We start from the raw sequence: 13,237 nt of genomic DNA, 5'->3' as shown, positions 1-13,237 counted from the left end.
AGCCCGAACCATGAAAAATAGCCCCAGACCATTATTCCTCCTCCACCAAACTTTACAGTTGGCACTAAGCATTGGGGCAGGTAGCGTTCTCCTGCATCAGCCAAACCCAGATTTGTCTTTCGGACTGCCAGATGATGAAGCGTGATTAATCACTCCAGAGAATGCGTTTCCACTGCTCCAGAATCCAATGGTGTTGTGCTTTACACCACTCCAGCTGACACGTGGCATTGCACGCGCATGGTGATGATAGGCTTGTGTGCGCCTGCTCGGCCATGGAAACCCATTTCATGAAGCTCACGACGAACAGTTCTTGTTCCGACGTTGCTTCCAGAGGCAGTTTGGAACTCGGTAGTGAGTGTTGCAACCGAGGACAGATGTTTTTATGCACTACGCGCTTCAGCACTCGGTGGTCCCGTTCTGTGAGCTTGTGTGGCCTACCACTTTGTGGCTGAGCCGTTGTTGCTGCTAGACTCCACTTAACAATAACAGCACTTTCATTAGACCAGGGCAGCTCTAGCAGGGCAGATATTTGACTAACTGACTTGTTAGAAAGGTGTCATCCTATGACGGTGCCACGTTGAAAGTCCCTGAGCTCTTCAGTAAGGCCATTCTCCTGCCAATGTTTGTCTATGGAAACGGCATGGTTGTGCGCTCAATTTTATACACCTCTCAGCAAAGGGTATGGCTGAAATAGCTAAATCCACTAATTTGAAGTGGTGTCCACATACTTTTGTGTATATAGTGTATCTCTGTTCATTTTTGACAATTTTAATTGAAAAAAAATAACAGTAAGGTACTTAATATTAAATGTTACCCAGAAATAGGCTGTCATTGTAAATTATAATTTGTCCTTAACTGACTTGCCTAGTTAAATAAAGGTTAAATTAAACAATGAAAAAATATATATAATGATTTGATATTGCGTTAAAAACTGCTGCATTTTGGGATTGCCTAATTCTTTTAGGATTGTGAAATTAGGTTTTAGTGGTATGTATGTCTTTGTGTGTGTGTGTATCATCAGAACTAGCCTATAGGGACATTTCATAAACAAAGAATGAATGAGAGCAGATTAAACATGAGGAAACCTTCATGTTTGTAGGAGACAGAGGGGGGGAAAGAGATCTTTCTCTATAAAGTGTATGACTAGGTGTGTTAAACATCTGCTCACCTTTCGGCCTATATCCCACAATCGGAGCTGGCTGCAGTCCTGTCTCCCTCAAGTTTCTTCCCATAGGCTAGCCTATTCTCTCGGGCCGCAATCACACACTATTGGCCCGGTCAGGTGACAGGCTTTGGGGAAGCTGGCCAGCCTCGTTCTCGCTTTCCATCATTAAACACGCCATCGCCAACCGGGAGTGCACGGGAACGGGATAGAGCATCGGATTTATCGGAATATTTTTCAGATATTGGACAAAACTGATTTAGGGTCAACGGCATGGGCGAGCGAACGGCATTTCTGCTGTTATGGGTTGCGACCTTGACGCTGGCATCTGAGGTAAGAAAAGGGGAGAACAGGTCAGCGTTCTTCGTGTATCGGGAAAAGCACGAACCTCCATAAGCTAGTTCCCGTCCCTGTAGCAGCGGAGGATATGGGTGAACTGAAGGCAGGAGGAGTGAAAATAACGGAATTCAGACCCACGGTGAATCAAGATTGCATTTGGAGGCAGAAAGAAATGTTACTAAATTACAAAATTCGACAGTTTTTAAGACACTATACGTTAAACACCATAGGTTTTAATGCGATTACTAGGCTACATTTCTCATCTTGTTCCAACCACTCCATCTTTCTGCTAATTGCAGCCTGCGTAGTAGTGTCGAGAATAGCTTGTTTTTATCACTCTCGTAGCCTTAACTAGCTATGGAGTGGAATATCCAAATGCGTAAAGCAAAAACATTCAATATTTATTTTTAGGCCTATAATTGGCCTACCGTTGTCAACGACACTGGCTTGACAGTTTGGCACTAGATTACAGGGACCTGGAATGACAAACTAAAGTATTGGTCTGTTTCTCTACAGACAAACTACTCATTTAGCCTATATGCGAAAATGTTAGGGCCTAGCTATATTGTGGGATTGCGTTGTTTCAATGGTGGTAAACGTATGCTGGCGTGTATTAATTAGTTTGATTCCGTTGCAAAACGTTTCGTCTGTTACAAAACGTTTTGCAACGGAAACAATTTACCATTTACTCTAGGAACCAAACGGAAGCAAACAGAGCAAAAAAAACGGGGAGGGACATACCAGATTTTGTCCAATAGAAAGTATAGCTTCCGTTGCAAAACGTTTTCCGTTTGGAGTAAACAATTTCCTTTGCAAAATGTTTTGCAACGGAATCTGACTAATGAATACACCCCGCATTTTGTATTTTTCAAGGGTGTGTGATCCTTTTCAGGAATATTGAACAGATTAGGCTAGACACGCATTTAGACCTGATAAACGACATAATTAGGCCTAAGGACCATAAAGCAGTCTATCATTTTAAGGTGGTCAACCGGTTCAACTGCAAGCGACGCTGCAACCCATGGCTTATCAATGGGGATATCATTATCCCCCCAAAAAATCGGTGCCTAAAATTAACCTACCGTTAAAGTCGCAATGAACCATGAAAATGCCATTCTATTGCAATGATAGGCTATCTGCTTGTCAACATCAAATGAAGGACCTACAGGTTACATCCTTTGGGCATTTACACTTTAGCCTTAACTAGCGTAGGGCCTCCCAGTGAGCACGTCCGACACCTGATGTCCATGGACATTGAAAAGTTGTAAAAATGTGTTCAATGTCCACAGACGTCCGGCCCAGACCGGCTTCGATTTGTCCCAAACATAGACATTTATGATTTGGTTCTGACAACAATAGATTTGTTTCACAAGTTTGGACAGCACAGTACAGTAGAGCATAGCAGAGTAATAGTTCAGTAGAGTACAGTAAATGCGTATTTTCAACGTCCAGAAACGACGTTGTTTCATCTTTCGTTAATCCACCCGTTTATAATCTTTGTATGTTGGATTGGATTTCAACGTCTTTTCAACATAATTTTGCTCACTGGGTTACTATAAATGCTGTGACCCACTTTCAAATCTCTATGTTAGATTCACATAGCAGGGTTTAATTTAGTCTATAAATCAGTTTGTGTTAGCCTACTCCTTTTGAGAGTGAGGATACATTGTTGCTTTTCTGATACAAGGAAATATGGAACTGCTGTGCATATGGATAGTTATTGAACACATTAACATGATCCAATGTTGCATTTGCCACATAACCGGCCAGTGGATGCTGGTGGGTTATGATGGAAAAGAGTGAAGCTTGACACAAGCAAGATGGCGTCAGTGCTGCAGTGCTGAGATACACGGTGGCTAGACGGCACTGAGGAGGTTGCTGTTTTTAACAGTGCATTATTCCATTTAAGAGTTATGACACAGCATCAAATTGTCTATGTTCGTGAGTAAAGCCTCAAAATGGGCCTGGGTCGATAATAGTAGCTTATGTTGCATCTAGACTGTTTTACGCCATTCCTTGGTGCCTTGACTGTAAGCATAAAACCAACCGGATAATTGCACTGTAAACTAGTAAACAAAGTGTGCATACCAGAACAGTCGGTCAACCCCGACATGCTAATAGACATGGGCAAGTCTCTGTTTGACAGCTGCTCTATTAGGAACATAACTTTAAACTTATTATTTTTTCTTATCATCTTTATATCATTTTGAAGGTGTTTAGGGAAATAATGGTCTACTTTGGTTGCAGTGTGTATGTGTGTGTTCGTACATATGTCTGTTTGTTTTGTGTACCTGTAACTGATAGAGAAAGAAAAGCACAACTGTAGGCACATTTTACTTGGCCACACCAAGTAGCCTAATCATTAGCAACATCACAAATAAAAACCCAATCTGGCCTCCCGAGTGGCGCAGCGGTCTAAGGCACTGCATCACTACAGCCTGCGGTTCGATCCCAGGCTGTGTCACAACCGGCCGTGACCGGAAGTCCCATATGACGGCGCACAATTGGCCCAGCGTTGTCCGGGTTTGGCCGTCATTCTAAATAAGAATTTGTTCTGACTTGCCTAATTACGTAAAGGTTACACAAACACACACTGACCACAAAGTTATTTTGTTGGCATTTACATACATCCCCATTACCAGGGACTGTAGTTGTCTCGCACACCTACAGTGCTGGTCATAAAAAGAGCTAGCTAGCTCATGGATGCAAACAATGTTCTTCCCCAAAAACATAGCAAAACGACAATCTGTTTCAGTAGCTATAGTTAGCTAGATGTCATCATCTAAAATAACCCGAATTCATAAGACAGTTCTTATTTGATTAATGGTGGTCGGACCCATCTATGTGAAGCTAGCCACAATAAGGATTAGCCACAGTAGTGGACTTTGCGGTTAGCCTTCAAAATAAAAGTATGTCTTTGACAGTGAAGCAAATTAATACAAATAGTAGCATTATGCTATAATTGAATAGATCATGCTAAATGAGGTTGTAATGTTATATAAAATCAACTAAAGACAATAATTTGTTAATTTGACAAATCTGTTGAAATCACACTGGATGTATAATACTTTAGAATTGCGTTGGGGGCATACTTATTTCACTGTACAGCCTTACCTGTGGATCAATGACATGGGGTATCAGTCTACACAGTGACACCCAGAGAAGATTAGCATCGTAGCTCTTATTGCGGGACTCTGAAACAACTGTGAATTGAGCCACATTTATTGTCAACCTGTGTGTATTGACACTATTCCTGAGGAAAATCAATACTGAGCGGATGTTTTGGAGTCAGAAAACTCTGAGAAGGACGTTGGGAAAAAATATATTGGGTTTTGAGTAGACTGTTACCCCATTTCATTGATCCTCAATCCTTAGGTAAAACTGTACAGTGCAATATGAATGTCAATACACACAATAGGTTGACTGGGGAGGTGATGTCACAGTCTCGCGATAACAGCTACAACGCTAATATTTGCGTAAACTCTTCACAGTTGTGTTCTGTGGGTGTCACAGAGTAGACTGATACCCCATTTCATTGATTTACATTCCAACCTTGTTTAACATTGGCTGGCTCTCGCTATATATTCGTCACCAAACCCACTGGCTCCAGGTCATCTATAAGTCTTTGCTAGGTAAAGCCCCGCCTTACCTCAGCTCACTGGTCACCATAGCAACACCCACCTGTAGCATGTGCTCCAGCAGGTATATTTCACTGGTCATCCCCAAAGCCAACACTTCCTTTAGCCGTCTTTCCTTCCAGTTCTCTGCTGCCAATGACTGGAACGAATTGCAAAAATCACTGAAGCTGGAGACCTATATCTCCCTTTCTAACTTTAAGCATCAGCTGTCAGAGCAGCTTACCGATCACTGTACCTGTACACAGCCCATCTGTAAATAGCACACCCAACTACCTCATCCCCGTATTATTTTTTGTTGTTGCAATTTTGCACCCCAGTATCTCTACTTGCACATCATCATCTGCACATTTATCACTCCAGTGTTAATGCTAAATTGTAATTGTTTCGCCACTATGGCCTATTTATTGCCTTACCTCCCTAATTTTGCTACATTGCACACACTGTACATAGATTTTTCTATTGTGTTATTGACTGTACGTTTGTTTATCCCATGTGTAACTCTGTTTTTGTCGCACTGCTTTGCTTTATCTTGGCCAGGTCGCAGTTGTAAATGAGAACTTTTTCTCAACTGGCCAACCTTGTTAAATAAAGGTGAATTATTATATTATTTTTATGAAGAAAAAGAAAAATCTGACCACTTTCTTATTGTCTGAGTCACTGGTGCTTCCTGCTTTAGTTTTAGCTTGTAAGCAGGAATCAGGAGGATAGAATTATGGTCAGATTTGCCAAATAAAGGGCGAGGGAGAGCTTTGTACATGTCTCTGTGTGTGGAGTAAAGGTGGTAAAAATGGATTTCAGTTTCCTTGCATTAAAGTCCCCGGCCACTAGGAGCGCCGCCTTTGGATGAGTGTTTTCCTGTTTGCTTATGGCCGTATACAGTTCATTGAGTGTGGTCTTAGTGCCAGCATTGGTTTGTGGTGGTATATAGGCAGCTATGAAAAATACAGATACAAACTCTCTTGGTAAATAGTGTGGTCTACAGCTTATCATGAGATACTCTACCTCAGGCGAGCAAAACTTGAGACTTTCTTAGATTTCATGCACAAGCTGTTGTTTACAAATATACATAGACCGCCACCCCTTGTCTTACCAGAGGCCGCTGTTCTATCCTGCCGAAAAAGCTTAAAACCCGCCAGCTGTATGTTAGTCGTCGTTCAGCCACGACTCGGTGAAACATAAGATATTACAGTTTTGAATGTCCCGTTGGTAGGATATATGTGATTGTAGTTCGTCTATTTTATTATCGATTGATTGTACGTTGGCTAGTAGGACCGATGGTAGATTACCCTCTCGGCAACGGATACTTACAAGGCACCCGGACCTTCGTCCTCGATATCTCCGTCTCTTTCTCATTTGAATTATGGGGATGAGGGCGTTGTCGGGCGTCTGAAGTAAATCCTTCCCGTCCGACTCATTGAAGAACAAGTATTCCTCCAGTACGGGGTGAGTAATCGTTGTCTTGATATCTATAAGCTCTTTTCGTTCATAAGACACGGTGGCAGAAACATTATGTACAAAATAAGTTACAAATAACGCAAAAAAACATGCACAATTGGTTACGGGATTGTAAAACGGCAGCGATCTCCTTCGGGACCGTTCTCAGATACCCCATAATGACTAAGCAACATTTTTGCACATTTTATTCTATATAAATAGATACCTTATTTACATAACAATTCAGACCCTTTGCTATGAGACTCGAAATTGAGGTCAGGTGCATCTTGTTTCCATTGATCATCCTTGATGTTTCTACAACTTGATTGGAGTCCACCTGTGGTAAATTCAATTGATTGGACATGATTTGGAAAGGCACACACCTGTGTATTTAAGGTCTACAGTTGACATTGCATGTCAGAGTAAAAACCAAGCCATGAGGTCGAAGGAATTGGTCAGGGAGGTGACCAAGAACCTGATGGTCACTTCGACAGAGCTCCAGAGTTCCTCTGTGGAGATTGGAGAACCTTCCAGAAGGACAACCATCTCTGCAGCACTCCACCAATCAGGCCTTTATAGTAGGGTGGCCAGATGAATCCACTCCTCAGTAAAAGGCACATGACAGCTCGCTTGGAGTTTGCCTAAAGGACTTTCAGACCATGAGAAACAAGATTCTCTGGTCTGATGAAACCAAGATTGAACTCTTTGGCCTGAATGCCAAGCACCACGTCTTGAGGAAACCTGGCACCATTCCTACGGTGAAGCATGGTGGTAGCAGCATCATGCTGTGGGAATGTTTTTCAGCATCAGGGACTGGGAGACTAGTCAGGATCGGGTGAAATATGACCGGAGCCAAGTACAGCGAGATCCTTGATGAAAACCTGCTCCAGAGCGCTCAGAACCTCCAGACTGGGGTGACGGTTCACCTTCCAACAGGACAATGACCCTAAGCACACAGCCAAGACAACGCAGGAGTGGCTTCTGGACAACGCAGGAGTGGCCCAGCCAGAGCCTGGACTTAAACCCGATCAAACATCTCTGGAGAGACCTGAAAATAGCTGTGCAGCGACACTCCATCCAACCAGATAAAGCTTGAGAGGAGCTACAGAGAACAATCTGAGAAACTCCCCAAATACAGGTGTGCCAAGCTTGTAGTGTTATACCCAAGACTACTCAAGGCTATAATTGCTGCCAAAGGTGCTTCAACAAAGTACTGAGTAAAGTGTCTGAATACCTATGTAAATGTGATTGTTCAGTTTTATTTTTAATACATTTGCAGAATTTCTAAAAACTTGTTTTTGCTTTGTCATTATTGGGCATGGTGTGTAGATTGATGAGGGGGGAAAAACTATTTAATCAATTTTAGAATAAGACTGTTACGTAACTGTGGAAAAAGTCAAGGTCTGAATACATTCTGAATGCACTGTATGTTATGCAGGAAAAAGTTATTTAGAATCTTTTGTCTAGGTTAAAAACAGGTCGTCATCTAGTAGGCTTTGATTACATTTCCAATATCCTCGCCCACATGGAAATTAATGTGGATGCCAATTAGTTGATGGTTCGACTGTGTTCTGCCCCCTTTCAAAAGTTTTATTTTTTTATTTTTTTACTTTTGGTGTCAGCGCGAAGGCTAGACGACTCGCTTGATTAAGCCTCCTCAATGTACAGTTGATGTCGGAAGTTTACATACACCGTAGCCAAATACATTTAAACTCAGTTTTTCACAATTCCTGATTTAATCCCAGTAAAAATTCCCTGTTTTGGGTCAGTTAGGAGCACCACTTTATTTTTAGAATGTGAAATGTCAGAATAATAATAGAGTGATTTAGTTCTGCTTGTATTTCTTTCGTCACATTCCCAGTGGTTCAGAAGTTTACATACACTCAATTATTATTTGGTAGCATTGCCTTTTAAATTGTTTAACTTGGGTCAAACGTTTCTGGTAGCCTTCCACAAGCTTCCCACAATAAGTTGGGTGAATTTTGGCCCATTCCTCCTGACAGAGCTGGTGTAACTGAGTCAGGTTTGTAGGCTTCCTTGCTCGCAAACACTTCTTCAGTTCTGCCCACAAATGTTCTATAGGATTGAGGTCAGAGCTTTGTGATGGCCACTCAAATACCTTGACTTTGTTATCCTTAAGCCATTTTACCACAACTTTGGAAGTATGCCTGGGGTCATTGTCCATTTTTGGAAGACCCATTTGCAACCAAGCTTTCCTGATGTTTCTTCAATATATCCACATAATTTTCCTTTGTCATGATGACATCTATTTTGTGAAGTGCATCAGTCCCTCCTTCAGCAAAGCACCCCCACAACATGATGCTGCCACCCCCGTGCTTCACGGTTGTGATGGTGTTCTCTGGCTTGCAAGCCTCCCCCTTTTTCCACCAAACATAATGATGGTCATTATGGTCAAACAGTTCTATTTTTGTTTCATCAGACCAGAGGACATTTCTCCAGAAAGTATGATCTTTGTCCCCATGTGCAGTTGCAAAGCGTAGTCTGGCTTTTTATGGCGGTTTTGGAGCAGTGGCTTCTTCCTTGCTGAGCGGCCTTTCAGGTTATATCAACATAGGACTTGTTTTACTGTGGATATAGATACTTTTGTAACTGTTTCCTCCAGCATCTTCGTAAGGTCCTTTGCTGTTGTTCTGGGATTGATTTGCACTTTTCACACCAAAGTACGTTCATCTCTAGGAGACAGAACGCGTCTCCTTCCTGAGCGGTATGACGGCTGCGTGGTCCCATGGTGTTTATACATGCATACTATTGTTTGTACAGATGAACGTGGTACCTTCAGGCGTTTGGAAATTGCTCCCAAGGATGAAGCAGACTTGTGGACGTCTACAATTTTCTTTCTGATGTCTTGGCTCATTCCTTTTGATTTTCCCATGATGTCAAGCAAAGAGGCACTGAATTTGAAGGTAGGCCTTGAAATACATCCACAGGTACACCTCCAATTGACTCAAATGATGTCAATTAGCCTATCAGAGCTTCTAAAGCCATGATATAATTTTCTGAAATTTTCCAAGCTGTTTAAAGGCACAGTCAACTTAGTGTATGCAAACCTCTGACCCACTGGAATTGTGATACAGTGAAATAATCTGTCTGTAAACAATTGTTGGAAAAATGACTTGTGTCATGCACAAATAGATGTCCTAACCGACTTGCCAAAACTATAGTTTATTTTACATGAAATTTGTGGAGTGGTTGAAAACAAGTTTTAATGACTCCAACCTAAGTGTATGTATAAACTTCCGACTTCAACTGTATATCTCACTAAGTCTGGATTTTTAAGCCTCCATATATGCAATGGTTCTAATGTGTCGATGATATTCGTAATTTCCCAAATTGCTTGAAGGTGTTTTCATTTATGATCAATTGGGGTACTTAAAACTGTATTCTAATCTCCCACCATAATAATAGTAATTTGTTGCTTGTGAGCTCAAGAGATTAGTATATATCATTTAGAAGAAGTGTGGATCATCATTATTTGGACCATATAGATGAATTAGCAACATCTGTTTATCGTTCAATTGAATGTTTTAAAATTATCCACCTTATTTTCGGATCTGTTTGGACAGTTTGCACATTCCGATCAAAATTGTTATTAATTAATATGATCACCCCTTTTGAGTTTCTTTGCCCATGACAGAAATATATTTATTCCTCCTAGTCCTTTTTCCATATAACCTCATCTGTAATTGGAGAGTGAGTTTCCTGTAAACAATAGATATTGTATTCCTTCTCTTTGAGCCAGGTAAAGACTGATGGTCTTTTTTACAATCTGCTAAGCCATTACAATTATAGATAGGTATACTTATTTCACCACTTACCATGATGAGATACAAGTTTCAATATTACTTACCATAATATATGCCTGTAAACGTACTACCAAAAAGTAGTAGAATTGATGCATACTTACCAATACTACCAGTATCAATGTCTGACATCTACCCATGTAGCTGTACCATAATATATGCACTGCTAAACATACTGCAGCTGCAACTGACTCGAAGTAAACCTCCAATTGTTTTGCGAAAGCTTCCCCCATCCCAGACGGGGGTGTTGTCCCTGATACTGTCATACCACCCCCGTACCCATAACACACCTTTAGCATCCTAAAACACACCTTCAACCGCCGATTGGCATGGTCCATGATGCTCGCATTGATGTGCCATCCTGGATGAGCTGCACTACCTGAACCACTTGTGTGGGTTGTAGACTCCGTCTCATGCTACCACTAGAGTGAAAGCACCGCCAGCATTCAAAAGTGCCCAAAACATCAGCCAGGAAGCATAGGAACTGAGAAGTGGTCTGTGGTCACCACCTGCAGAACCACTCCTTTATTGGGGGTGTCTTGCTAATTGCCTATAATTTCCACCTGTTGTCTATTCCATTTGCACAACAGCATGTGACATTTATTGTCAATCAGTGTTGCTTCCTAAGTGGACAGTTTGATTTCACAGAAGTGTGATTGATTTGGAGTTACATTGTGTTGTTTAAGTGTTCCCTTTATTTTTTTGAGCAGTGTACTAATAAATAATTATATCCTCATTACTGTCATAAAAACAGTGATGCACAAATATCCATATACAGCTGCTCATTATTGGCTCACTTTGCAAGTTGGCAGTTGTCAAATACAACAAAGGAAAGCCAAATTCTGCTGAAAATTATAGACTCACTAATTCACATCCCTACAATCACAATAGAGGAAAGACATTCCTTCATTTCATTAGATCAGAATGTCAGTAAAAAGAGATTAATAAATTGAAAAGATGTTGTCAATTTTCATCGTTGTTGATATTCTAGCATTGAAAATATAATTTGAGGAACCTGCAATAACTGATGGGTATCTGATTTATACATCCCAACACCCTTGAAAATAATACATAATCCTAATGTATAATTGCCCTTGACACTAAAGGACAAATAGGGAATAATATTAATAAAACATAATATGTAGAAATTGTAATTATAGTGATTTGTTGTATATTGTAACTTTAGATCTTTATAAAGTGTGATTCCAGGACATCCCCTTTTGCACCAGGGTCACTGTTCCAATGCTGTTTTACAAAACGTGGAAAAGGTGTGGAGGGAGAACTAGAGCGTAGACAAAACAAATAAGATCAAAATTGTCCAGCACCATGGGAAAATGATGGCACACGAGACACCTGTGTTAGTGGACTAATCCATTGCGGAGGCAGCGGGTATGGCATAGCAGTATCACCAGGAGTACATTTTACCATTCATTCCGATCATTTCTAATCTACGTTTGTTTGGTTACTGTAATTTTGTTAATGCATTCAATGTATTATTATTATTACAGTCTTACTGTTCATTGTAGGAGTTGACATGTTGTTTGCAGAGCGTACAACCTAGGTGACACTTGTGAGAAAAGTTTAGATTTATTTAATTCCATTTACGAGTTGTCAATTTATTCATTGTCTTTTGTTTGGAGCGCTCCTGTCAATCTTAAGTAAGGAAACGCACCTGATTACGCATAGAACTAGGCCTAGGCTACCTGGCCTGAGTGCAAATGTAGACCTATAAATGTGTCTATTTGTGCCCTATTTCTGAGGAGTATTTCTGTCTGTAATAAAGCCCTTTTTGTGGGGAAAAAATTATTCTGATTGGCTGGGCCTGGTTCCCCAGTGGGTGGGCCTGGCTCCCAAGTGGGTAGACCTATGCCAACCCAGTCATGTGAAATCCATAGATTAATTAAGGCCTAATGAATTTATTTAAATGTACTGATTTCCTTCTATGAACTGTAACTCAGTAAAATCTTTGAAACTGTTGCATGTTGAGTTTTATTTTTGTTCAGTATAGTTGATTTTATTCGAGCATAGGGTGTCTATATATGGAAAAATACAAATTTTTAAAAATGTTGACCAATCGATTGGTCAAAAGAACAGACGACTCTAGGTCGATCAAGATTTTTTGTTGTTGTCAGGGACAGCCCTACTGTAATGGCACCTTGCCCTTTACGGATTGTTTGTGGCCTAGTAGCCTGATGGAGACAAAAAACAACCGTTTTTACTAGAGGTCGACACATTGTAACCTTTGATTCCCTGAAGAGCTGGTTGTTCATGTACAGCTTATCCAATACTAAGTGCACATTCTGTCTCTCTGCTCTGTCTTTTGAAAATGGGATAAAGGATGCGTTGTCTCTTTATTATTTCATGGGGGAGTTTTTCGTTGATAGAGAATGGTGTGCCCTTCAACTTCCTACCCCTTTCCAACACGGCCACCTTGTCTAGCAAGAATGGGTCAGGGTTTCTGGGGAACCCTTTGGCCTAAACGATGCACCCTTTGGAAATCAATCTTATCCACCTGTTTGTTGGCCATTTTTAAGATTGTTTAGTAAAATCCTTCACCTTTTCTTCATTTGCATTCTCTTTCACTCCCTTTATGACTATTTGTCATGCATCTGCATTTTTAGGTCAAGTAGCTCCACTTTCATTTTAGTGTTATCACTCAGGAGTTTCGTCGCTTTCAAACTTTTGTTTTCAGTCCTTATTTCTCCCATTCATTTGTTGCTGTTATCCATTCCTACCTTGAGGGCCTCGATGTCCTCCATTACTCCGGGCAATAGATCAAGCTGTTGAGGCTGTATGTACATGCTTGCCGTCAATGCACTGTCCTTTTTGGACATTGTTGTAGC

At 40.9% G+C, this 13,237-nt stretch overlaps 1 protein-coding gene across 2 annotated transcripts in view; it reads left to right on the top strand.

Annotated features, from left to right (window-relative positions):
* Positions 1-1,134: 1,134 nt before the first annotated feature.
* Positions 1,135-13,237, top strand: part of LOC139546402 (amyloid-beta A4 protein-like) — a 47,996-nt gene continuing 35,893 nt past the window's right edge. For both annotated transcript variants that reach the window (XM_071354749.1, XM_071354748.1), the window contains exon 1: positions 1,135-1,495. In XM_071354749.1, the coding sequence (XP_071210850.1) occupies positions 1,436-1,495 (60 nt within the window). In that variant the 5' untranslated portion in view covers positions 1,135-1,435. The remainder of the gene's footprint in view (positions 1,496-13,237) is intronic.

Source organism: Salvelinus alpinus, chromosome 20 (genome assembly GCF_045679555.1).
Source record: "Salvelinus alpinus chromosome 20, SLU_Salpinus.1, whole genome shotgun sequence".
NCBI lineage: Eukaryota > Metazoa > Chordata > Actinopteri > Salmoniformes > Salmonidae > Salvelinus > Salvelinus alpinus.
The sequence above is the reverse complement of the archived record's forward strand: the minus strand, read 5'-3'. Positions and strand labels throughout refer to the sequence as shown.